General features: G+C 42.3%; 7 protein-coding genes across 7 annotated transcripts; 2 read left to right on the top strand and 5 right to left on the bottom strand.

The window, feature by feature from the left end:
* Window positions 1-57: 57 nt before the first annotated feature.
* On the top strand, window positions 58-1,716 carry MELLADRAFT_50909 (uncharacterized protein; the record flags this gene model as incomplete). The annotated part of the gene is made up of 4 exons (XM_007417917.1): window positions 58-139; window positions 206-445; window positions 514-1,253; window positions 1,357-1,716. The coding sequence occupies 4 exons, from the start codon at window positions 88-90 to the stop codon at window positions 1,465-1,467; spliced, it is 1,143 nt and encodes a 380-aa protein (XP_007417979.1).
* A 1,104-nt stretch (window positions 1,717-2,820) lies between these two features.
* Window positions 2,821-5,658, bottom strand: MELLADRAFT_69117 (uncharacterized protein; the record flags this gene model as incomplete). The annotated part of the gene is made up of 1 exon (XM_007417931.1): window positions 2,821-5,658. The coding sequence occupies one exon, from the start codon at window positions 5,656-5,658 to the stop codon at window positions 2,821-2,823; it is 2,838 nt and encodes a 945-aa protein (XP_007417993.1).
* A 2,610-nt stretch (window positions 5,659-8,268) lies between these two features.
* On the bottom strand, window positions 8,269-10,003 carry MELLADRAFT_113310 (uncharacterized protein; the record flags this gene model as incomplete). Its single annotated transcript, XM_007417964.1, has 2 exons — window positions 8,269-9,357; window positions 9,434-10,003. 2 exons carry the CDS (start codon window positions 10,001-10,003, stop codon window positions 8,269-8,271), a joined length of 1,659 nt encoding a protein of 552 aa, XP_007418026.1.
* A 2,589-nt stretch (window positions 10,004-12,592) lies between these two features.
* MELLADRAFT_69115 (uncharacterized protein) lies at window positions 12,593-14,681 on the bottom strand (the record flags this gene model as incomplete). The annotated part of the gene is made up of 5 exons (XM_007417930.1): window positions 12,593-13,216; window positions 13,277-13,522; window positions 13,585-14,054; window positions 14,129-14,505; window positions 14,572-14,681. The coding sequence occupies 5 exons, from the start codon at window positions 14,679-14,681 to the stop codon at window positions 12,593-12,595; spliced, it is 1,827 nt and encodes a 608-aa protein (XP_007417992.1).
* A 2,570-nt stretch (window positions 14,682-17,251) lies between these two features.
* MELLADRAFT_73539 (uncharacterized protein) lies at window positions 17,252-18,638 on the bottom strand (the record flags this gene model as incomplete). The annotated part of the gene is made up of 3 exons (XM_007417938.1): window positions 17,252-17,838; window positions 17,899-18,021; window positions 18,081-18,638. 3 exons carry the CDS (start codon window positions 18,145-18,147, stop codon window positions 17,465-17,467), a joined length of 564 nt encoding a protein of 187 aa, XP_007418000.1.
* Window positions 18,639-18,719: 81 nt separating this feature from the next.
* Window positions 18,720-19,019, bottom strand: MELLADRAFT_95466 (uncharacterized protein; the record flags this gene model as incomplete). The annotated part of the gene is made up of 1 exon (XM_007417956.1): window positions 18,720-19,019. The coding sequence occupies one exon, from the start codon at window positions 19,017-19,019 to the stop codon at window positions 18,720-18,722; it is 300 nt and encodes a 99-aa protein (XP_007418018.1).
* Window positions 19,020-19,373: 354 nt separating this feature from the next.
* Window positions 19,374-21,974, top strand: MELLADRAFT_76032 (uncharacterized protein; the record flags this gene model as incomplete). The annotated part of the gene is made up of 7 exons (XM_007417942.1): window positions 19,374-19,688; window positions 19,772-19,992; window positions 20,054-20,161; window positions 20,245-20,337; window positions 20,411-20,877; window positions 20,963-21,208; window positions 21,273-21,974. The coding sequence occupies 7 exons, from the start codon at window positions 19,636-19,638 to the stop codon at window positions 21,789-21,791; spliced, it is 1,707 nt and encodes a 568-aa protein (XP_007418004.1).
* Window positions 21,975-26,811: the final 4,837 nt, after the last annotated feature.

Genomic DNA, 26,811 nt, shown 5'->3' with positions numbered 1-26,811 from the left:
CTTTCCGTTTCGGTTGGTTTGCAACATTTTCTTAGTTTCAGGAAATTAACTCAACATCCATTTTATCAATTTATCAAAAATAACAAAATGACCACCGATTCAAAACGAATTATCAACGTAGGTGTACTGGGAGCAACAGGTAAATCATCACATTCATCACCATGAACCATGAACAAAAACTAATCACTCCGGAACATCTTAATAGGTACAGTAGGACAAAGGTTTTTAATCTTATTATCAAATCATCCCAACTTTAAATTAATCAAAATCGGAGCATCCAAAAGATCATCCAATCAAACATATCAATCAATCGTTAAATGGAAACAAACTGTACCTATTCCTCAAGACTTTCAAGATTTAGTGGTTTCTGAATGTGATCCAAAGGAGTTTGATGGATGTGAGATTATCTTTAGTGGATTAGATTCTGATGTATCAGAAGAAATCGGTCAGTAAATCTCTCAAATCCGATTTGTTCTTCAACTGATTTGGGATTTGTTTTGATTGAAACTTTAGAAACAAAGTTTAGATTGAAAGATTTTCCAGTGTTTTCGAATTCGAAAAGTTTTAGAAGAGATGGGTTGTGTCCCTTAGTTGTTCCTTTAGTGAATCCAGACCATCTACACCAAATCCCATACCAAAGATCACAACTCACTTCACCAAGCTATCCGATCACCAAAGGATTCATAGTGACCAATGCGAATTGTTCTACCACAGGATTAGTGGTTGTTTTAAAAGCCTTAGAATCATCATTTGGACCGATTGAGAAAGTCAGAATGACGACTTTTCAAGCTATTTCAGGTGGAGGATATCCTGGTGTATCTTCTTTAGATATACTTGATAATGTGATACCTTATATTGAAGGAGAAGAAGAAAAGATCCAATGGGAAACCCAAAAGATCTTAGGAAACTTATCAACTGATCAAACTGAAATCATTCTAAGATCAAATGAACTTCAAACTTCTTGTAATCATACGAAAACTAATCGGATCGATATTAGTGTGACGACTACAAGAGTGCCGGTCTTGGATGGTCATCTTTCAGATGTATCAGTTTCATTTAAGAATAAACCGATCCCTTCGATTGATGAAATTCAACAGGTCCTTAAATCTTATCGAACTGATGCTAATTCACTTCAGTGTTTTTCGGCTCCTCAGTTTCCAATCTTTGTTCATCATCAAATCGATCGTCCTCAACCTAGACTTGATAGGTATTTTCAAAACGGATCTGGAATTAATATCGGTCGAATTAGAAAAGTAAGATTTCTTGCTTCTTTTTAGGTGTCTTTACGCGGTTTGTGGGTTTGGTTGACTGAAGAGGTTTTCTTATTTTGTTTGGGCTTTTTTTTGGTGGAAATAGTGTGAAGTTTTAGATATTAAATTTATTATTTTAACTAACAATGTTAGTATTGGAGCGGCTACAAGTAGTATAATGAACGCTGAATTAACTGTAGCTAAAGGTTTAATTTGATCCAATCATACCAACTTGATTTGTCTATCCAATCAAACCCCTTTTCATAAAATAAGTTTTTTTCTTGAAATTGGAATTGAAGGTTATTAAAATGTTGGTATTATGAGGTCTTTTTTCTTGTGCTTTTTTTCATAACTTGAAGATGTTTCTTTGATTTGTAAATTTTTGGTTTCTTTTATTGAACCGGCTTTTTGTTTTTACTTCTTTGGTTCATTGGTCTTAATGAAAAAGAATAAGTAAGAAGGGGAGAAACTGTTTGGTTTTTTGGGGGGGTTATAACTTGTTTTTGAGTATATATTTTCATGGGAGAAATAAGTAAAGTAAAGTAAAGTCAATCAGGATTGAACTTTTAACTTGAATTAAGAAAGAAATCAAGATGAATAAACACAGTGACTATATTAAAACTATGACCAACAAAACAGAACAAAAGAGAAATATCAAGTTTATATATATATATATATATTTAATAATATTAATCCAAAATCAGGTAATGATGTGGTTCTCTGTTATTTGATTGTAAAGTTTCTCTTTACAAATTCATCACTACTATCATTGTGATCTTCTAGCTTTTAGAATTTCATGAAATATATCATCTCTCCCCTCTCTTCCTTCATCCATCCTTTGTCCTCACTTCCACTAACTCCCTGGAGCTCCTTTGAAGGTGCACTTCTGTTCTACCTCTTTTCTGTACAAAGTTTCTCAAGAGTTCATTTTAAAACCACTCCCTTGTCCTGAGGCCAAGGAGCCCCTACCATTAGAGTCTGATCATGCCTCAATCAGGTTAAAAAGGTGACAACCTTGAAGGTAAGTGGACCCAGCTTGACAAATCCTCCCTGCTATTACTTAGGCTCCTCCAAGCCACACTCAAGGTCTTATGGGTCTAAGATCAAGTTGTATACCTGCAATCTCAAGTGGTCAAACATGAATTGAGGGCACAGGATCCCAGGAACAACTGAAAGACTTGCTGAGAGCAATGTAACAGGCCTCAGTCTATAATTGCCTCTAGGATTTTATAGCACATGGAACCTAATTTCACTGGGATTTGCTAGATTTCTCACTGGAGTTGACCAGTGATCAAGGGCATTGACCATTTTACCATTGGTCTCACCCTAAGAGCCCCATTGTTTTAGCAACACTTTGACACACTATTTACATTTATAGCATTGATAATTCCAAAGATCTGTGATGAAGGAAAATTATATGTAGAAAAAAGAAAATGACAGATGTATACCAGACCTGTGCCCTTGTGACCTCATACAAATGGTTTGGATTGTTACCTCCTGTTGTATTTTTGTTACAAGAGCAAGTTGCAAAATTCCCTCTTGAAATGCAAAATGTGAAGGTGAACTCCCATCAAAACCACATTGTAAAAGAAGTCTTATCATGAGATTTCAACAGCATCTGGAACCCTTTGAAATCCTTCTGATCCATAGGTAGTGAATGTGCCCAATCTCTTAGCAATTGAAGAACAAATCTTACAGAAATTTTCTGTGTGTAGCTTGACCTCATCACAGAATAGAATGATTCAGCAGAGAATCTCAACTCTTTGTTCAGTTTTTGCTGTGTCTTTACATTGGACAGGCCTTTTTTGTTGAATAGATTGTCTAGATTGATTGTCTTCCACAAAGAGAAATGATGTTGAAAAAACTCCCAACCAGTCCTCAGAATGATCTCAAGATTCCAATGTGAGTCATGTTTTTCATGTAGGCATTTGATTATTCCAAAGAACCCATCCACTACACTTAGCTTCACAACCTTCATTGCATTGATCACAAGTTTCTTGTGATGCATTGATTCATAATCACTCAGATTGTCTTGCTCACGGTTGAATTTATCCAACATGTCATCTTTCAGCATTTGAAAATATGAATCCTTGTTATGAAAAATACTTTCAAAGTTAATCATACATTGTTTTCCTTTTTCCACAATTCTTTTTCTATATGAATAATCCTGTGAACTTTGTGGAACCTGCAAGCGAGATTGATCCACTTTTGAATTACAAGCTGTTTTATCATGTAATTTGACATGTGGCAAAGTGATTCCACATATGAGCTTTGTGAACTCCAGAAATGAAACATCTTGAACAGAAGGGTACTTTTCATTCTTCCAATTTGACCAGATATTGTGATAAACTTCAAATCTTAAATCTCTTCTATGTGTAAATGCAAGTAGGGAAAGAATGACTTCCAAAGGGTCAGAGGAGATGTTAATGAGTGGGACAAATTTGCTTGTCAATCTTGCTAAATTCTGAGTGGCCAATAAATATACCTTGTCCAGATATTGTTCAATAAATTTCAAACCATCCTCAAATACTTTTAACATCACCGGCTTCTCAGTTATATGGGACTCAATAAAATTCAAAACTCCAAGGAATCCCATCACAACTCCAAATTCCACCTTATGAATTAAACTTGTCCAACCTGTTTCATTTACAGAACTTGTATCTCTTGGATAGCTTGAGGGAAAGATCAAATCTAAAAGTTTTCTTTTCCATCCGTTGAACCATTTTTGGTGCTGGAGATCTAATTTCTGATACAACTGGAGTTTTTGAATTCCAACATGTTGAATTGTTTGAACTATATCCCTGCGAGTCACTCCTTCACTTCTCATTGATCTACTGTGATTCTGCTCAAGAAGGCGCATGATTATGAATTCCAAACTCTTACTCTTGTCATAATCTTGGTCTTTCCTGGGATTTTTCTTTGCCTCATTAAGACTTGATGTGAAAACTTGTGATGCCTTTCTTTTCAAAAATGGGTAGTTTTGGGATGTTGTGGGAGACATAGGGTCCTGTTGCTCAAGATTTTTATCTACAACATTGTAATCTGGCCCATGCGGTTGCTTTTCAATTGGAAATGCACCCTCTTTTCCAAGTGGATTTCTGCTGATTTGATTCTCTTCTACTTGAGGCCAGTTAGGAGGCAAATTGAAATTTTCACAGAATGGATTGGACATTGCCTTTCCAAATTGACCATGTTCACATTCTGAAGGACTACTGGTGCTGGCCACAAGTGTTGGTAGGTGATGTGATGGAGAAGATAATGAGTAGTTTGGTGTTACATTGGGCATTTCAGATCCAAAACCTGCAATAACCCTCTCATGTCTTTGTGGATTGGTATGAGGAAAATCAGAATGGTATGCTTGGTAGGTACACTGGTTAAATGACCCTGAAAGATGGTTGGGGCTTTTTTTGTAATGTGTTATATCATTGTGTGTTTCTCTGTTGTGTAACCCCTGAATCTGAAATGAAGTAGGTAAATTGATGTGATCTACATACTGTCCCAGATTCTCAAGGATAGTATCTGCTTTGTGTTTTGTTCCTACTTGCTGATCATAGTGTATTTTCCCATCAAGAGGTATTTTATCATGTGAAAATAGGTTATAAGTATTGATCAATTCACTTGTACAAGAATTGATTGTAACACCACTGGCATGGTTTTCATCTGCTATGTATCTAAAGGGTCTTTTATCTTGATTTGGGATCCAAACGGGAGAATGACACATCTCTTTATATTCATTGGTTTGATATCCACAATCTCCATAGCACCCAGGTGGTCCAGTGTCCAATTCATTCCTCAGTACTATGTTTTGATATGAACTTTCTGGCACACTATTGGTAAATCTTGTTTCTGAGCTTAGCTGATTGTGATTGGCCAAACATTCCATAATATGATTTGGGCTATCACTACTAATATGGCCTTCTTCTAATCTGTTCATATATATTTGATGTGGGATTTTAATTGGCACATGGCTCATGTTTTCATCCTTGAGATTTTGAGTATAGCCTTCAGTGAAGCTACCTGTGGGGGGGATGAGGCCATGGCTATGCTCAAAGATTGATTTTCCCCTTGAATCAATGTTAATGACTGATTCTTGCAAAAGTTGTGACCAAGACATACTATCAAAATGATCAGGTAGACCAAGGGACCTTGTTTCCTGTGATCCAATGTTTCCTACAATGCTCCCCATCTTGTTACTTTCAGGTAATGTGTCCCTTGAAAGTTGATCAATTTCACTAATTCCAGAATGCAGATGGTTTATTTGCTTCCAACCCTCTGGATTGAGAAATGAACTTGAAGCAATTGTTTTATGATCATTTGCCAGAGGAGAGAATGATGTTTCCAATTGATTGATGCTGTTGAGTTCTTGAATTGGACCCCTCTGCACTGGTGGCTCCAGTGACCAAATCATTTTGACTGTTGAGAAGATAAAAATTGTAAGTGAATATTTGATTCCTACGCCACTGGTGCCTCTATTTCTGATGTTATTGAAGTACATTTTGTGATTTGAGGTTTTTGAAGGAATTGTGGTTTCTGAAGAGGCCTAGATATTATTTGATACCACAAGATCTGAGACTGAACTTTGAGAATTTCATACAATGGACCTAGTTTCCAATTAGATATGTATTCAGGAAGCAAAGGGTTTGAAGGAGTGAATTCCTGGTATAACAAAACCTTTTTCAATGTCTATTTGGGAGAGCCTGGCTCTGAGATATCTAGTAATGTTTTGGAAGGGTGTTCATTCATTTTATTGCTCAGACTTTCCAGCATCAAAGGATATAAGATTTCAAGGGGATCATAGTGAACCTTAAGATTCTCTGAAACCTTCAAGAGACATGAAACTTGTATCCCCTTTTGATTTCCCATCAAATAAGATTGTCAAACTGGTATTATGATCAACTACTCATAAAAGGGCCCATGCACAGAATAGAACATGATAACTTTGAACCAAAACCGGAGTCTGAGATAGGGTATAATTAATACATGAAGTGTTTGATATAAATATTATTAGGAAATCAATCTGCTATATGACCCGCAGTCAAATCCCATGGCAATCCTCTGCAAGCCCATGTTCTGTATTTGAAGTAGCAACATTGTATCAGTGACTCAGTTATTCAAACATTTTGATGAGACAACAGCTCAGATAAAAAAAAATCAATGACCCTTTGACAAAGTCTTCATGCATAAATAATAGAATGGCTAAGGGGATGATGATGAAGATCTCATACTTTCTGTCTTCCTCCTTTTGTAGTTTTGCCCTTGTACTTTTCATCAAATCAAGATTCTTATCATCTCATCTTGATAATCATAAAGTGAAGTGGAGATGGATGCTGGTAGTGAGTCTCCAAGGGAACTTTGGCCAAAGATCATCAGCAATCATGCAAAAGAAATTACCACCTATTTTACTAATCTCAGCATTCTCACCAATCACTCCACATAAGTTATCAAGTTCATCAATTCAAGATAAAACAAACAAACCAATCTTCATCATAGGTTCTTGTGTAATTCAATCAAATCAATCAACTCAAGAAGAATTTACAAAATATTGGTCTAATTTGATTTCAACTTTAAGGCAATCATTTGCTGAACTTAAATTTAATTCACCTCAGACTGATAATATCAATAATCCTTTATCAAACTCTACCTGTACTTTAACTTTGAATAAAGATAATTAATCTCAATCTGTTTCATTTTTTCTTGATTTTGTTTTTGTCAACTTTAGATCATGATCAAGATCAAAAATTGTAAGTTTTGATTTGATTTGAAGAACCTGAAGATCTAAAGTGAAATCATCTAAAATTTCCTTCTATCTATTTGAAGGAAATCATTTGCTTTAGGTACAATTGAAATGAGTCCAGCATTAGGAGAAATCATAAGCGTACCATCAAAATTAAATGAAGGATCTAAAGTATTGATTGAATATTCAAATAAAATTCAAATTATAATGAAATCAAATCCAACTAGACAATTATTAAGATGTTCATAATTATTTAAACCAACAAATCATTCAAATCAAACTTCCTGGACTAATCCATGTTAATTATTGGATCTGATTCCTGGGATCACCAAGTGGTGAGTCTATTAAGACATTAGCCCTGATAATGTCACAGGCTCTTGGGTAAGGGAAGTTTGAGTCAAGACATCACACAGTACAAGACCTGGGAAAGAAATCTGTCTTGAAGCTAGCATAGAAATCTGATATAATTGTTGTCAGAGGGGAGACAAAACAATTGAAGTAGTCAGCAGATGATTTTGTGTGCAAAAATTCTTCTGGACATATGTTGTGAATGCTTAGTAAATAGCTGATTTGAGGGGATGAAAAAATAGATAAAAGTTGAAGAGTTGAAATATCATCAATTAAGAAAAGGTGTTTCCATATGAAGCAAGAAATTTGAATTATTGATGCAGAGATACAAAAAAATCAATATGATTCACATGATTCAACCAATCTCAAGAGGGATGTGCAGCAAAACCCACCTTGAATTCCCAACAGATCACATTGCACAATTCAAATCAATGACTCATTCTTTTTCAGAAATCTGGAAGACTGATGATGCCAATTTGGCTCTGTTCTCTTTTGATACAGAGTCTCAGGTCAAACATGATCAACCTCAAAAGCTCAATTGAAGTTTGGCTTGAGGTTACACCAACAAGAAATATAGTTTGATGCATTAGAAGGAAACAGGAAAACAATGAGATACAGGCTGAGGTAGCAACATTTCATAGGTTGTTTACCCTCTCAAATCAAGGTTGTGGTAATTACAGATTGAAAAGAATAAAGTTTAAAGTGCCAGAGCTTCGTGAATAGTACAAGACAATGTATCTAGGAGATACATAAGGAATCATGGTGGTGAAGGTTTATCTGGCGCGTATTCATTGAATAAGTCTTGATGGTACTCAAGAAAGCAGCAAAAGGAGGCCAAGATGCAGCCTGAACAAATATGATACATTTTCAATCAGGCAAGGTCAAGTCTTTTTTTTGAAAAAGACTGAATTCACTCACAACATTTAAACTATCTTCCTAGAAGCTAAACAAGTAAGGTAGCTCTGTGGTCACTGTCATATTGGCTACTTTGCAATATTTTTGCAACGAAATTACTTGATACCTTATTTCTTGATATCGCGGATCTAAATTACTGGGTAAGATAAAACTACGATAAGGTATTACAACCAGTTTCCGTAGCTGAGGCCAAGTATTTTTGGACACAATCGTTTCCAGAGTCCGGAATTGTGTTGATGTCCTGTAATTCCATTCAAGACAACTTAGAGATTTACAGTCTTGAAATCCATAAAGTAAGTCCGCATTCCGGGTTGTAAGCGCCAAGTCGATTAAAAATGGAAGAGAAAAACAACTTTGAGGACTCCAGCTGGGATCTGTTTCCCAGCTGTCATCACCTTGCTTGTTGCCAAATTCAAGCCTGAGCTTCGTTAAGTAAGGTGCAATGTGATGAATTATCTGATTTGCTGAACTCGGCAATAAATTGTCACATTGGTGAATTGTGAGCTCAGTAATTGTCCTTGGCCAACTGTAGAGACACCAATTTGCATCTATATCATCAATGAACCATAAATGTAGTCGGGATAAAAATTTCAGTTTTGATAGGTTGAGCCCAAAAGAACCATCACCAAGTTTTGGTTGACCTGCATATGCTGCAAGTCCAGCAAAGTCAAACGATTCTAGCAAAGGTAGACTAGCGACGACATCTGTTGGGAAAGCATTCATGTTTTTCTGCTTATATCGACCTTGTACGGCCAAATGGCGAAGTTGTTTGAGACTTGATAGTAGTGGTATTAGGCCTAATAGAAAAGTTTCAGTTCCACCCGCGTCCTCGGGGGCTTCGTGGTAATCATATTTGATATCCAGTGTAGACAGGTTGGGGCATCTATTTATCAATTCCCTTACATTCTTTGGAGATACGTCTTCTACTTTGTAGTCACCTGGAATAAGATTATCGTAGAAGGAATCATGCTGTACAGTTTCATCCAGAGGTTTACTGCAGTTTGGGGATAGTGTGATGGATAAAGATTGGACGTAGGAGCCTTGTCTAAGGAGAATATCTTCAGTCCATAGATCCATTGGCGCTGGAAGAGAAGTAGGAAACCGAAGTTTCTGAAATTCGGGACAAGTGTTCAAATTTGATTAGAGATCGTTGCTTCAATGGCGAGTTGATTTGAAGAAGACTCACTCGCCACAACCACGGTCGACATAGATGATGTATCTTACGAGAAGTAAGTGAAAAGGTTTGAATAGTATTCAATATTGGCGGGTTTCGGTGCAAGTAGGTCCTGTATGGCTCCTGTTCACCTGGACCTGTGATTGACACCATTCCTTTGGACCTTTCTGCGTGAATATCCCGAGCTTCAAGGGTAGCTATGCAATCAAGTGTCTCGAGTATCTTGTCAAAGACTTCAGTAGGTAAGTCCATGAGGCCCAGAGGACGAGCTGTATGTAGCAACTCTTCACTTTGTATCATGTCTTTAACTTCATCAGAGGAGACTTCAAGTCCTTGACAAACCCGAGATTCGATTATATTATTGACTGATGAGAAAAAGCTTGGTGGGGTTTCCGATAGCCCGAGTTGAAGAAAGATACTAAGCATTGAATCCTTTGACCAAATAAAACCTTCTGAGTCAAGTTCTTCGAGACGCCTCTGAATGAAGTCAAGATGTTGGTTTGCTGGTTGGGTGTCCGCGTGACATTTCGAGACGATCTCGCGCCCAAGGCCAAGCTGAGCTTTGCGACTAGCGGATGGCATCTTGAGGTAAAATCTTGAGGAGGTAGTTGGTTGTAGTTTTAACAGGCTCAGTGCAGGGAGGAGATCTGAGATAAAAACGTTTGATATCGAGAAGGATTTGAGAGTCGCAACGTAGATTCTCGGATTTTTCGCTCAACTAGGCTCAATGACATAGATGTTGATCGGGTTTCCATCAAACTTAAGAGCATCCCCAATGCGCCGGGATCCGGAAACTGAGTACAGGTGTGTACAATTGACACTTGGACACCTGTATCTCAGTTCCAGCTACAGCACAAGCAACGCGCGAGCTGCATACAGTCAAACCGGAAAAGGTTGCCAAAAACAAAGATTTTAAAAGTCCAAGGAGGACGTGCACCACGTCAACAGGTGCTAATCTTGAGTACCGGGTCACCCTACCGGGAAGAAGCTAAGAACGGCTACTCACCTCGACTGCATGCATAAATTTTCCAAGGAACTTTGAAGGTTGGTGTCATCCCACACGAACCACACCCTTACCTATTGGAAGCATACACATCATCAGAATCAACAGGGTCCATCGCTCGCCTGAAGTGGACCTTCTTTCCCTCAACCCATCAATTTTGTTTCTCGTTGATCCATCCTTTTTTCCATAATCATTCAATGGGTTTTCGCAAGTACTCCGCCGACCTCAAGCTCGTCGCCACCAAAATGGCCCTTGCGAACCATTCCTTAGCCGATATTAATCAATCCCTTCATCACTCCATCTCACCCCGGTCCATTGACCGGTGGAAAGAGCTATACGAGACCACCAACAACGTTGTTCGAGACCCAGCTGACTACGAAATCCGTGGCCGACCACACCTCTTATCCGATGAACAACTTATTGTATTACGAGACATTGTCCTCAGCAACCCGGATATGTATCTGGATGAGGTTCAAGCTCAGTTGGAATTAGTTACTGGTGTCAAGGTTTCCAAAACTACAATTGGTGATGAACTACACGAACGACTCGGCCTGTCTTTGCTGGTCACCAGGGGTGTCCATCACAAACAATCCATTCGTGATCGTGCCCATTACATCAGGACTGTGGCTGGAATACCACCTGAATGTTTTGTTTTCATAGGTGAGTGTTTTCTTCAGATACACATCGATCTCGCGAATTGGAGGCTTATCAAGTGTGATTTATTTTTTTAGATGAGTCTGGCGTGGTGGGGCGAGATGCCATGCGTCCACGCTCGTGGGCTCCCAGAGGCACCAGGACTGTCCAAACCAAGTGCTACGGCGATGGGGATCACTGGACCATCTTACCGGCTGTTGGCGAGCAAGGTATGATAGCTGGTGTTGTTGTCAAGGGCTTGGTCGAACGTATCCACGTTGAGATGTTTCTCAAGCGTCATTTGGTGGGTTCTTTCTGCCTTTATCTCATTTTGGATCGTACTGATCTCATCTGCCTTTTCTCTATTCTTGAAAGCTACCTGTAATGAACGCGTACCCAGCTCCGAACTCGGTTCTGGTACTCGACAATGCTAAGATTCACCATGGCGGCGATATAGAACAAATATGTCGTGAAAAAGGAATCCTTTTAGTTTATCTACCTGCATATTCTCCCGATCTCAACCCGATTGAGAAGACTTTTGCGGCCATGAAACGAAGACTTCAAAGGGAGAAGGTGTGGCACTTAATTGACAATAAAGCCACTTATCTGATTCGGTTGGCGGGTCGGGTGATGACTAGGACGCTGATGCAACCTTTGATGGTGAACAGTGGTTACACCACTGATTACTATTGGGAGCAGTACAATGAAAGGTTTGATGATTAAAATGTGTCTAAGCCTTTGTGTACCCTATGTTTTCTGGTCCGCTCAAAATTAAATCGGCCTGGTTAAACCAATGTTTCAATCGTTTTTTCTCTTTTTTCAACGGTTCACTCAAAATCAAGAAGATGTTGTTATTCAATTATTTATTGTTTTATCCTGAACTGAATTGGCTCAATCATTTAAGACTATACTTCCTGTTTGATCTATGTTTTCTTTTAAGCAATGAATACATAGGCTAAGTTACACCCAAGTACTGGTGGTCATTGAAAAATGATCGAGTGTAGAGATCAAGTCAGATTTGATCTTTGAAAAAGTATCGATGATAGCGAACCAATCTCTTTGATCTGACTTGATCGATCAAAGAGATTGGTTCGCTATGTGTCTCTATCCTTCATAAGGACATTCCAAAGTGTTCTCAACTGTGGAAGTGATTAAGATGTGGATCACTTCGATGTGATCCAATGTCTAACCTCTGATTAGACACTTAGTGAGAGAAGTCCTGTGATGTCTAAAATGATCATGAATTCATAAGGTTCGGATGAACCTCAGTAGGGTGTTCTCGCAGGAATGATCGAGTCATTTAGAGCATCTTTTTGGTTTTGTTGGCAAAATCAAATACGTGTATATTTCAAGACGTATATTGCCTATACAACGATAGAAATCGTAGAGATCAAGAACGGCTCACAGAAGATCGCACACAACTTGGATAAAAGAAAAAACAACATAATCACACACAAAATGTGATAAAGCAAAGGCAGTTTGAATGTAAAAGTGGATCTTGTTGAAAGACCTCGTTAAACAATTCGTGAAATCGGTTAAAGACCAGAGGAACGACTAGTTCCAGCCTTAGGAGCTGTGTCAGGAACACAACTTGGTCCAGCTTGACGCGCACGCGGGGTCGAGTTGCTTGGCCCGCTATGGGGGGTGGTGGTGGAGGACTTAAAGTTATAGGGGCCCTCGCGAGCAAAGATTCGATTGCAGGTGGCCAGTTCCTTTTTCATTTGTTGATAAAATAATTGGCTTTGAGAAAAGAGCTTCATTGCGATTCCCCAAGAAATTCCTAAAGCCAGTACGTTGCGGATGTTCATTAAATCTGGGAATAGGAATTGTTCAAAACTATCAATGTGGTGATTGGCCAACCGCTCAGAAAGATCGTCAACGAGGAAAGGGGCTATCCCCGTGTCAAGCAGAAATTCCTCCAATGTACAATACTTCTTCAACTCTTCAAGCTCCTCTCGATTGACCTCAATGTGATAACCCTGGCACTCAGAGTATCCACCCGGGGTGCCCATATGGGAATAGTTTGAGTCGGAACCTTTGATTCTTTTGGCTGAGTGTTGTGGAGCGGCAGTCGACAGAGGTCGTTTGACATCGGTCCATTTGAAGCCTTCAAGATACATAGGTGGGTTATCTAAGTCAACTCCAGCACGAGATTCGGCCTGAATACAAACATTATCAGTATAAGAATTGATGAAAAAAAGATATTGATGTGAGCTTACCAATTCTTGAGCCCATTTGTGTAAGTGCTCATAGTTCATCTGCATGTATTTGGATGCTTCGTGTGGTTTATACACACGCCAACCCTCCTGGCTGTGATTGTCGAGGCTGCCATACTTCTTGATTAGAGCTTCAAGTTGGACTTGTAGTGGGTCAAGAGGAAGCAAATCGGTCAATTGAGAAGCAGTGACCGTGACATTGTTCATTGCGCTCATAGCTTTGAGTCGGGTTTGAGCCATCGCGATTTTCTACAAGTAGAAAGGCTTTCAGTATACAGGGAAAGCAAGTGTAAACAAATAAGAGTACGTACAGTGTCAGCAAGTTTGGCAGACTTAGCAGGGTCAGCCATCGAGATTGTCATGCCGGCCTCTCTCAAAGGGCAATCCTGGACCGCTGCAAAGAAGTCTTGCACATCTTGATCATCAACAAGTTTGCGACACTTGCTTCTACTGAAAACTTCATGTCGATCAATATAAATGTTGATGGTGACTGTTCCACTAGCGTCAGCCAATTTGAAAATTGCACTATTACCACCCGCCGGAGCATCGGTATCAATCGTATCGGCCACAGTGAAAAGAATATCTTTCAGGGCAATGAAAGAGTTGTTGTCGATGTCGATGATCTTGGTGGTTGGATCGATTCGATAAGGCATCCATTTTGTGATGCTGTTTTTCAACTTTTGACTCGAGATTTTGAGGGGATTCACACCCTTTTCAGTGTACATTAAATAACTGAGCTTCAGGTTGTAAGATCCCATTATGTTGACTTCCACCACCGGACCTGTTTTGAAGGAGTTCTGTAAGTTACGATGTAGAAGTAGGATGGGTAACAAGAAACAATCTTACCTTAATTACCTTTGATGGAAGACTCAATGGGAGCTTCATCAGATTCATTCAAAGTGACCGAACCAACATGTATCGCCTTTCCCTTGCCATGGGATTGGCTGGCCGTAGCGATGTCCGACTGCATGGTGGCTTCAAAAACTCGTACTGAGCAGGCTTGGAAAGGAGGGGTCCAATCGAGTTCGTCAAAAGGAGGAGGCGTCCAATCGAGTTCATCCACACAAATACTGCTGTCATCGTCAAGCTCGACATGATTGGTCTTTGGGTTGCTAGCCCCGTTGACAATCACAGTTGCAGTATTTGGAGCCAAAGCCGTCGGAGCTTGGTGGCCTAAGTTTGGCACGGTCAACTGGCTGGAGATCCGGTTTCCGCCAGGGTGGGCCATGCCCCTAAGATGAACAGCACATCGTATCAGCAATTTTATCAATCAAGATATGGAAATACAAAATTCTCACATCTTTACAGCACTGCTATAACTGTAAGGAGTCATAAAAGGCGGAGCACGGTGGCCTATGGATCCAAAAGCCATTTGGCCAGACATTCCGTGACTGCTAGGATTATCCATGGGTCTGTAATAAATCAACAGCAAGCATCAGAATAGTGCCAAACGAGTGTGGAAAAAAACATTCTCACCCCAAAAAGGGACCTTGGCAGTCATTTTTAGCTTGATTAATCAGCTTTTGGGCGATGAAATGGGAGTCTTGGGATGCCATTTTTCGGTGAAATAAAGGTTGATTTGGAAGTGATAGATTTGGAAGAGTGAATATGGGTTGAAGAAAAATTTTTGCGACAAAAAAAATTCAAAAGATTGAAGTGGAGGGCAAGAAAGTCAGATGGAGGTGAGCAAATGACCCCATTGATGCTGATGATTCTTTCGTCACGGTGGCTTCCATCCGGTTCCTCGACACATTTCTGCATGCAGGAGGTGCTTGAATCGTCCGACACCCATCCCAACATCCTTCGGGTAGGCCAACCGGGTTCTCAGACTAGCAGCCTTATGCATACAGAAGGTGGGTCGAGGTGCGTTGCTGTTCCCAGCACCTTTCCGGCAGAGCTATCCGGTACTCAAGATTAGCACCTGTTGACGTGGTGCACGTCCTCCTTGGACTTTTCAAATCTTTGTTTTTGGCAACCTTTTCCGGTTTGACTGTATTTATTTTGAGGTTCTACACCTGTCTGAGCTTGACTGATTCGTCAAATCGTGACTATTTGAGATGTCATAGATCGGTTTTGATAAGCCTAGCCTTCCCATACATCTGATCGAGTTCAAAGATCCATAAAACACTCATAAAGACCACGGTAGGCGGCCGTCTTTTTCCCTAATTGCAATCGGTCATCCAAGTAATATAATAATGGCGTATGCACGAGGTTATCATAATCTTGTTGAGCTTGTGAGCTTTGTGCTGTGTGATGGCAGGCATCCACCAGGATATATAAGAACCAAACAATCGTTGTTCAGGCAATGCCCTTTGTCCTTGTCCGTTTTCTTATCTCAATTTACACGTATATACAATTGTCTCCAGCCTTCCCTGTTTAAACATTTCAGCGATACCTTTGTCTTATCTTCAATCAGCCTCTTCGATTGTTTTTTATACCTTCAATCAATCTTATTAGATTTATTTTAATTCTTGAACAATTCACATAGTCATAATCCTTACAATGAATCAACAATTAGTTGAATTCCTAGCTCAATACCAGGTTGGAGCTTCGTTACGCTCTCAAGTTGTGTCTTCACTTTCAACTGTCAACTTTGATCTTCTCCCAATCCTTCTGTTATTGGAAGAACCACAATCTCGTGGTGGATCCCACCCCGGTCGTGGACCTAACCTTCGTCGAGATGCACCAGTTGGTCATGCTCAGCTAATGCAGGACTATTTCGCACCTGATCCTGTGTATGGTGAAGGTCTATTTCGCCGTCGGTTCCGAATGCCCCGCAATTTGTTTGTTCGTATCATGACGGCGCTTGGGGAGGATGATGTGTACTTTACCCAACGTAGTGATGCTTTGGGTAAGCCTTATCCAATCTGATTATGACCCTTTTAAGGCTATGGATTGACAGATTTTATCACATTGAACGGCAGGTAAACCTGGACTCTCCCCTCATCAGAAGTGCACCGCGGCTATACGTCAACTTGCCTACGGAACTACTGCCGATCAAAACGACGAGTACTTACGCATCGGAGAATCGACGGCTATCGAATGTCTTCTTCGATTCTGCAATGGTGTAATCCGACTATTCAGCCCTGTGTATCAACGTCGACCAAATGCTCAAGACGTTCAGCGTATTGTCGCCGAAAACACCGAACGCGGATTTCCCGGTATGCTTGGATCGCTGGACTGCATGCACTGGCAGTGGAAGAATTGCCCCAAGGCGCTTCAAGGCCACTTCTCCGGTCGAAAAGGGAAGCCAACCCTTGTGCTAGAAGCAGTTGCTACTCGAGATCTATGGATCTGGCATTCCTTCTTTGGAATGCCAGGTGCTATGAATGACATCAACGTCCTTGAGCGCTCTAGTCTTTTCACCGAACTATCACGAGGCGAGGCGCCTCCCTGTGACTTTGTCGTCAACGGTAACGACTATCACACTGGTTATTACTTGGCAGATGGCATCTACCCGAACTGGTCTACGTTGGTTAAAACATTTAGTGCTCCTTCTACCCCAGAACTTAGTGTATGTTTATCGTTTTCAACTTATTTCTTTCGTTCCGGATAAGGATGTCTAATTTATTCGTTGATTTTTTGAAGTTATTTGCTAAATACCAAGAGTAGGTGAGAAAGGATGTGGAACGTGCCTTTGGAGTTCTACAGGCACGCTTTCACATTGTCAAGGGTGCTGCCCGGATGTGGCAGCCATCTTCTCTTGCTCTCATTATGAACACTTGTATCATATTGCATAATATGATTATTGAATCGCAGGGAGATGTTGGTTTAGAGTATTTTGAACGCGAAGAGTTGTTACCGCCACCTCGGCTTCCTAGGCCTATTGGTTTGACTGCACGTTTTATGCAGGGCAGGAGTGCATACCGTGAGGCTGATGCGCATTTTGCACTTCGAGACGACTTGATCCAAGAAATTTGGAACACTCGTCGTGAGGGAGAAGGGGTACCAAGGGTCTAGTTTGTGTTACTTTAGATTGTGTGTGTGTATATAGTTTATAACGTGTCATTTCAGTTCATTTCTTTCACCTATTTGTTCCATGTAATATATCAACGGTCATTGAAGTTTGTACATATTGATCGAGTGAGAGAAGAGAAAGTGAGAGAAGCGAAAACATGAGGGAGACAAACACAACCGAGGTAATCAACTGACAAGGTAAAAAAACAGAAAGTGAATGAGCAGATGTAGTCATCACATGCGCACATCTGGGTTGAAGATATGGCTGTTATCAGCCATAGACACCCGATCGTGAAGCCATTTCCATTTGACTTCATGTTCAACAATTCTCACAAACATCGCGCCAAAACCATTTTGACGCAGGTACTGAACAGCCTTATTCTTGTCACCAGGCCTTTGCAGAAACGGTCCGCGGTATTGATACACTTGGTATAGGGCTTCTCGGAGTGAAGCAAAGTCATCGTGTCGCTTATTCTGTATAGACACCTTGATGCTACGCTGAGCATTGAGTCTTTCTGATTCACGCCAATACTTTTCAAGCCGTTGTCGTTCCCTGATGAAGCCCGGGCTACTGATGTCTGCTTTTGGTAAGACCCCAACCCAGGTCTCTGTAATAAGATGATTTAGTTATTATTAATTGACCGTTCAATCAAAATTATACAACTAACCTGAGGAGGTACAACTTTCATTGGAACCGGGATTTTCATTTCGATTGATTCGATTTTGACGATTAGAGTATCGCACTTGACGTGGGCTAAGTTGAGGAACCAGGAACTTGCAAACCCAACATTCTGCGTAAAACCATGTCAGAAAGCTTGTAGCTCATAATGAATCAAGATGAATGACAAACCTCCAATTACTTCATTTTCTGATTTAACACCCCAGAGTCGTACATCGTCGCAGACACAATTAGCCATTGAGTATTTATTATAGGTGACGTGAAAGGTAAGTAGAAATATAATCACAAATATTCGTTGATGATATAGAATGCTCAACAGATATTTGTGATTATATAACAGATGAAGAGGAATATTTACAACTTATGAACACTATTTGATGAGGAAGGTACGTTGGACCTCATCAGCGAGTCTCTTTTATACATTCATCTGAAATGGACTACACATAATCCAGGTGGCAACCGTAAACATGGAAGATGCGTTGAAATTACTGCGAACTAGAATTTCAACAAGACAGAGATACCCAAAAGAGCTCATGAAGATTCGCTCCGGCGAGTCAAACTGCGGTCACACAGGCAGAGCCTGTTGTAGTCATTTAAAGATACCGAAAAGAATGTATAATGAAATTCATGAGTTAATGAGAGTAATGAACAAATTGAAAATTGCGACTAATGTGATTAATGAGAGTATTGAAGCTAGACAATAGAAAAATCGTGACAAATGAGTTAGAGAGTAAATGAAAGTACGAGGAGAAATAGCAATCAAGAAGGAGATAGTAAACAAATGAAATAAATGAGATACATGTGAGTGGTCTATTCACGTTCCCTGCGAGCGCGCGATCGCCGAATTACCTCAGCTTGCCGGGCTTGGAGCTCTTCACGTGCTTCGTCATCAAGGTCGCAAAGCTTAGTAGTAAGAATGGTGTAATCCACCATACTTTGAAGTGATTCTTGCGCCGCTTTGCCCTGCAATGCTAACTCGCGGTTAGACTCAGCTACAGAGTTTTGAGTCTGTAACATCTGTGCTTGGTTATCGAGTAGCTGGGGGATCAACTCCTCAGAGAGATTGGATCGACCTCGCTTAGCCTGTTTGGATCCCATAGGTCGGTCCATTTTAGGTAAGTTCTCGAGGTCACTTCCAAGATTGAATCCGCTGTGTTCTGAAGAGCCGTTCAAATGACCGCAATGTTCCACATACGAAGGATTCAGTTGCCATTTTGGAGTGTCTTTGACAATATTGTAGCTTGATATATCTTTGAAGGCCGAATTAGTGTCAGATTGATACATAGTGAGAGCATCCATGATCTGATCGGCTTGGGTCTTTCCACTTTCATTTAACATACAGTCAGTTGCAGAAAGTTTGAAAAAATCTGAGCCAAACGAAAGGTCATGTGGTCCATGCGCGATCTAGAAGTATACGAAACCTGGCAGCCGTCTGGAAGCCACATCCCGCCAAAAACCTCCATCAGCTTCTGACCCATACCGAATCCCAGTTCATTTTGTTGATTACACCATTCCATGCCAACGATCCTTTCCGCAACCATCTCACCCACAAGTTGACCGTCCTTTTTTTTCTGGACTGACCGTTTTGGGATGCACGATTGACTCACGGCCTGATCGCATTGCACCACAAGCTACCACAAGCCCTTGTCCTCGATCTTCAGCCTGCATCACTTTCAATCAAACACTGTTCAGATTGACAATTCTTATCCACCACCGCTTTCACATCATGAACCGCCAAATCTCACCCGTGCCAAGTGGAATGGTTTCGACCCCTAGCCCGTAAGTGCAACTTTCTCGTGACTTTCAAAATCCGCCCTTATGATGTTTTTGGCAATCGAGCTGACTCATGTTAACCACGACAGGAGTTGGGCTCAGCGTGCACGAGCGCTTGAGAGTCCACTGGCCCAAAAGCAAACCGGGACCTCGATCAGGATCCCCATGCCGAGTCCGATGGAATCTCCTATCTTGTTGTCCCACTACTACCACCATGGGCTCTACGCCGGAAAAGATATCCACTCCCTGGTGTCTTCCAGCCTGCCTGATCTCGATCAAGTGATTCAAGAGACCCCCACAAAGTCCCATGGTAAGTAATCTGGTTGAAATTTCGCCTTCCCGCTAGCTAACCGTGGGATTCTGGGGTGTAGTAATGCGCCAGCTACCCGTTTCCAACCCGACATACCCTATCGAGATTGACCTACGCTCGTCCAGCCAGCCCTTTGATGCACCGGAGGATACCCCCATGAAATCACAAGGTATAACATATACCGTTCCTCCCAGCGTCCTTTTGTGCCTCATGTTCTTCTCTCTTTTTCTGTTTCACTTCTACCATCTCAAGCAGGTGCCCATGCGAAAGAGCCAAAAGCGATTATACTGGGACTGTCCAGCGAGGCGGACATGGGTGTGATAGCGATCACGAAGCAATCGCAAGGTAAGTCGGTCTGGATGTGCTCAAAGCCATTCCATGCTAACGTTGGCCATTGTTTTGGATTGCTTAACATCAGACATTGGCGAGCAAGCACCCGCGGATCCCATGCGCTCTCTATCTGTGGCGTTCACTCTCTACTTGCCCAAGGAAGCAGACTTGATGAAGGGCCCTTCTAAGTCTAAGAAGAAGGTGGCTTACTCCGCGATCTCTCTCCCTACCACCAATCAAACCTTTGACACGAACGGGGAAAGTATCACCCACCTGAAAAGCCGCCTCTTCCGCATCGCTAGCGAGATTGATACTTCGGACGATGACAACTGTGGGAATGTTGCGATTCTCAAAACTGCGGATGCCAAGAATTTGGTCATCATCTCCGGCCACGTCAAGCAACACGAAGAGTTTGCGAAGGGCAAGGAGGTCCCGTTAAGTTCAAATGCCGATGTCGCTCGTTTCTTTAAGGCTGTCAGGGGATCGCCTCTCAAAGAGTGCGGTTTCACTGTCACTATGGAGAACCCGCAGAAATCGGCTCAAGAAGCCGAAGATGTAAGTGTTTCTTTCTGTTTATATCCGCAAACCCTGCATCACATCCATGTAATGTTTGCTAACGTTACCAACCTGTTCTTTGCAGGCGGTTTTGAAGAAAAAAGCGCGCTTGCGCGCTCAGAACGAGATCGACAACGTGAATACCACGCCGAACGACCTTGCTCGATGTAGACCTGCGGACCCGGTCACGAAAGCCCTCAAGTCTTTGCAGATGCGTCACTCCTCCATGAAAACCAACAACAACAAGGGCTATCGTATTTTCAATAAAGCCGACCTGTCCCAGAAGATGGACTTAACGTTTCGCCACATGATTTTATGGGCTCGTTTGTTGGTAAGTGTGTCTGCGACCTGGTATTTCCTCGATTGAATCTCACATCTTTTTTACTTTGCTACAGGCCGACAACACCAAGGATGTCACCATCGACGATCCACCACCGGACCATGAGGAGTTTGTCTGGAAAGACATAACCCTCCCTAAGCGGCCTCATCAGTCAACTCCGCTCCCTGAACCTAAGCGTCACAAGCCAATCGAAGATCGCCCGTACGTCAGACCAGGCAGTTATGCGGAAATGCAGGGCACCCACATCACTATTAATTTCGACACGCTCCAACGGGTCCAGTTCCGCAATACCCTAGATGATTATTTGGCCTACTGCGACTTGAGCAATAAGGCATCTAAAGAGGTGGCTACCATCCTCATGGCGTATGGCGTGACCGGGTTTCACTATTTCTTATTTCCTGAAGTCATGAATGTGCGTGATGTCCAAGCCTGGGGAATATCTTGGGCTAGCGCGATCGAGCTATTCACCCAATCTCGTCGTTTCTATCTCGCCGCTGTTGAGAACGAAGAGCGAAGATTGGCCAAGGGTAAAGGGAGGGCAGATTGCCCCACTATTGACAGTGATGATGATTAGTTTGGTGTCACTACCCTCGCGTGTTATGTCACCAATTTGATAGTTTTTGGTTATCTTGTGTGTGAGCTAGCTTGTGTATGGTCAGTACCTAACCTTAGTTACAGTTGTGGTTGTGAACAGTGAACGAAACATGTGATGAGCAATGAACCGCATGACCAATGTGATGAAATCACAAGTTTGATGAAGACCAAGTGTCCATTCCAGTGTGAGCGAGCGAAAGGCTCTGCCGTTCTCAACAGGCTCATGAGCGTCACCTGAGCCACCGAAGGTTTTGTGAACCTTTGAATCACCCAGACATTTCGAAATCTCGAAATGTCTGCCGCATTTCTCTTGCTTCATGTTTGGCGGACGTTGGCCGAAGTTTGGCCGACTTAGGCCAACATGCTCCTGTCCTGAGCTATTTCGAGCTCTCCTCTCCTGTGAGACGAGCTCAAAGCTCACATCACCAAAATCCAACAGGACAGGTGAAATCTTCCTGGATTTGGTGAAGCAAATCTCACTGGGTTCGGCACTTCAATTTAACAAACTCACTCACTCTCACTGTAACTCACAAAGTCACAAAGTTTTGTCATTCAGACAAATTGGGTAATTGTTCAAATACGTTATTTACTAAGCATGGGGTTTGGGTTAGGCCAGTTTGCCACTTCTGCACTGCAACACTAACACACAATAGAAGATCCTTCAAACAAAGTGAGAAAATCTAAGTTCCTATTCATCAACATCAATTGGACCGTTGTATGCCATCCAATAGTCCGCGGTAGCGTATCCACAGAAAGCAATTAACGGTTGTAACAGCTTGCGGGTCATCACTTGAGCGGCCACCATCAAAATATAGTCACTCAAGTCCTCAACGTGAAACCAGATGTTATCCCTCCTCATTTGAGCCTTCATGCTGTGGAAGCAGTTTTCAATGGGATTCATGTCCGGCGAGTAAGCTGGTAAGTATACTAAAAGAACCCCAGCATCTCGGCAAAGCTGCTCGATGATCCCTCCGTGGTGAATTCGTGCGTTGTCGAGGACCAGTACCGAGTTGACTGCAGGGTAACGGTTCATGACAGGAAGCTAGAGTCGTTGAGACGATCAGATCAGAGTCAGTCACATCCTGTCGACTGGAAGCACACATGGCACGTACCAACTCCCTTTCCAGGAAAAGTTCCACATGGACTCGTTCGACCGGGCCTTCGTGGACCACGCCTGCTATCATTCCTTGCTCGCACACGGCAGGAAGGATAGTCCAATGCTCAGTATCGTTGTCGCGCTGCTGTCGGACACTGCGACCGCCCTTGGGAGCCCAACACCTGTAACGAAGCGTATCACGACCCCTGATGCCAGACTCATCTAATCGAGGAGAAGCTTTGTTAATGGCCAAGTCACACTCTGGAAAGATGGAGAGAGAGAGACGAACCAATGAATACAAAATACTCTGGTGGGATGTTTCCAACTCTCAGCATGTAAGCGGTGCGGTCTTCAATCGACTGCGCCGAATGAACCCCGCGAGCGACGAGATGCGACAGCCCTAAGCGGTGGTGTAACTCCCGGCTGATTGTGGCTCTAGAAATTGGAATGTCTGAAAGTCGTAGAAGGATCTGTTGGATCTCGTCAAGGTAGATCGAGGGGTTGCCGGTGACGATTTCGTAGAGGACAGCGAGATGCTCTTCGGATAACACATGGGGTCGGCCACGGGTCTGGTAACCTTTAGGGTCGTGGATCACACTGTTGGTTGCGGCGTAGAGGGTTTTCCAGCGCCAGAGGGAGACGGCTGATATCTTGGTTCGTAGTGTGACATTGATTGTGTCGAGGGCGACGCCGTCGATGGCCATCTGGGTGGCCAAGAGCTTGATGCTCTCCGAGTAGAATTGATACCCCATTGATTTTACAGGGAAATCACGGGGAAGAAACCAGAGAGCTGAAATGGAATGGAAGGCAAGGATTGGATGTGGATGAGATCGGTTGGTTGGGTGTAAACGGGTGAGGAAAATTTTTTCCGTTCTGGCCTGTATCCTTGGACAGGAGTCAGAAGTCCAGAGAACCCGGTCACTATGGGGCTGGAGGGGTTTGGCACCACATGGCTTACAGGTCTCTGCCAGATTCCGCCTGGTTCCCCGAATTGCACGGACCACCTTGCTGGGTTTTGGTTGCGATTTTTTCAAACTTTCTGCAACTGACTGTAACAACTTGAGAAAAACAAGCCGCAAATTTTGACATGCTAGTGTTGAGAGTCGCCCATCGAGCACTGAGGGATTTCGAAGTGCGCTGGGATTTTGCATCCATCCGGAGATTGAAATCATCTGCTATCTTATTCCAGAAGACTGCTGATTTTTGATCATTGCCGGTTGCAGAATCTTGTGAAACGTGAAGCCATGAGGTGCAAAGTTGGTTCAGAGAGCGCTCATCAAAATTCGAGCCTCGACTGGTGGGTCTCGCGTCAGCAGTTGTTTGAGAAGGATGTCGAGATTGTGATCGAGTCGATGATGCTTGAGTCAAAGTAGGCATGGATGCAGGAGTACTAGCAGGAAATTCAGAGGAGCTATTGGCCGATTCGTCATCGGGAGAGGGCGCTCGAAAATGATTCCCATTGAGACGGGCATCATAACCTGAATTGTAAGTGGACTGCGAAAGGCCACTGATGTAATTTTCGCGATTATGGTGGAAATTGTAGCGGTATTGGGAATGGCCTTCAATTGATTCCTCACGACCATCGAGATACATGGCACGTTGATGTTGATGATCATTACTGTACTGCGAATGAGCCTCTAGCGAGTCCTGACGGCCATCACGATAAGGATGCGCGCCATTGGAGAACCTTTGGATCGAAGTCCCGCCAGTCGAAGGACCTCTCATGCCGCTTCCTATAAACAACAGATGCGTAAGCTTAACAAAGGTTGTACAACCTTTTATTTCTTATAATGAAGTCATACTCACGTTGTCCGGTAACACCTTCAATAGACAAGTTGGTCATGGCAGTACTAGCACGGGAGAAAGAAGAATTCTGCATGATTGCTGGATTATTGGAACTTGATAAAACGAGGTGTAAAAGGAGGATTATAAACCGAGGTTTGTACGATGTATGGATAACTTGGGTATTGAATGATATAAACAGTATATTGAGGAACTTGTATGTTCAAACGATGGATAGAATAGATTGGAGGTTGCACTTGGTCTTCAGCTGTAGGGCGACACAGCTAATTTATTTTATTGCTGCACGGACATACATGGTTTTCTCTCATTATCATTTATCGGCACAGACATGGCCATCTAATCTACACAACCACACTGGGTGAATATCGGGCATGATCAGATCGATCACTTGGATCACAATCTCGATTACTTCGAGTGGTGATATTTGGATCTTGTGAGGAGGTCACACGAAACACCCAAAGAGAGTTTTTTTTTTCCCACATGGTGTCCAAAACGTGTGATTATATGTTTTCCGAGCTTTACGGCTCAGCCAGAAACAACTGGCTCGATCGTTACGTATTCCAGCTGGACAAAAAAACAGAGTCGCACCTGTGGCCAACTGTGCGACTCTTAGCCCGCGCTGGAGGCTCTTTTTTGGAAAACGTAAACCCAAGTTTACGTTTATGTCAGGAACGTAAGGTCCAAGTTACGTTTCCGGCGGCGCATTGGGGATGCTCTAAGTGCTCCAAGCAACTTTCCCTCAATCTCTCCTTGGACGGTTGAAGTCTCTTGTAATTTTTGCATGTATCCCCATTGTGCTATCTGGTGATTCCATTTGCTAGCAAGAGACTCGCCACCAGGCTGAGCTGAAGACAACATTTGAAATTCTTCCAGGAGAGGTTTGTTCCAACTCCCATACGGTTTACAGAGGCTGATGAACTTTTTGTGAACCAGCGTCTTGACCACTGCCTTGTGATCCTTGAGGGAGAGAGAAGTGAGGATCTTGCTGTCCATAAATTACTTCAACTGGGCTTGTGTGACCAATTTTGGATCAAACTTTTCCCTTCCTCTGAGTCCAAGTAGCAGAACAAGATCTCCTCAATTTTGAAAGCAATCAGTTGCCCAGCGCATGAGTAGGCGAGTCTCCCGTTGTAAACACCAGATCTCTTTATTAGCCTGGTGAAAGCAAGCCAATACTTGCATTCCACTTTGAGTAGGCCTATGAAAGGTCTATTCCTGCTTTTTGCAGGTGAAAATACCATTTTACCGGAACAAACCATTGAGCTGCTTGCCTATGTGATTGGGGGCAAGATAACTAGGAGATGCATCTTTGAGAGCCTTGAGATGTTGATTGTAGGTCTCAAGAGGTTGTAATGGACTCAAGCAACAGCCAACCCCAGTGCAGACCAGCACAGAGTGTGCTAAACTGCACTGTACCAAAATTTTCCAAAGTTCACATACCCACTGCGCTGCGCTGGGGCACAGTCACCCAAAACTTTGGAGACCCCTCTGGTGCAGTCAGCCCCGGTAAGGTCAGCACAATTAATCTCAGTGCAGTGGGCCAACAACTGTGGTTTTTTGCATTTTTTGTGAACAACAAGCACAAGTTTTGATCTCCCAAAGGAGGGCATATGTGGGAAGACACACTGCACTGTGAAAATGAATAGTGGTTGGAAATGGCAAAGGGCCTAGGCTGATGATTGGCACAAGTACAACATTTCAAAAAGCCCGGCGCTGAGCCTCAGTGCAGGCACAGTGAAGATAAATAATGCAATGTGCAGTGCTTTCCCTGACTTCAACCCAACAATCATGGAAGAAGAGAAGGAGCCTGAGGATACAGTCCTTCTCTCTGAAATCACCAATGTTTCTGTACTGCCAGTCAATCCCAATTCCAACTGTGGACTGAATATTCAGGACATGGTTGCAAGGGCAGAAGAGGAAGACAAACCTGTTGCAATTCAAGACCTAGACAAAGAAGATGACTGGGATGCTGCTGATGCAGTAGATGACATTGAACCTATTCTTTTAGCTGAAGCTGATGAGCCTCAACCCACTCATTGATGTGATTCAAACAAGTTGGATGCTCTTATGGAGAAGGTAAGTTCAATGTCTCCATATTCAT

This window comes from Melampsora larici-populina (genome assembly GCF_000204055.1).
Source record: "Melampsora larici-populina 98AG31 unplaced genomic scaffold MELLAscaffold_81, whole genome shotgun sequence".
In the NCBI taxonomy this organism is placed as follows: Eukaryota; Fungi; Basidiomycota; class Pucciniomycetes; order Pucciniales; family Melampsoraceae; genus Melampsora; species Melampsora laricis-populina.
The sequence above is the reverse complement of the archived record's forward strand: the minus strand, read 5'-3'. Positions and strand labels throughout refer to the sequence as shown.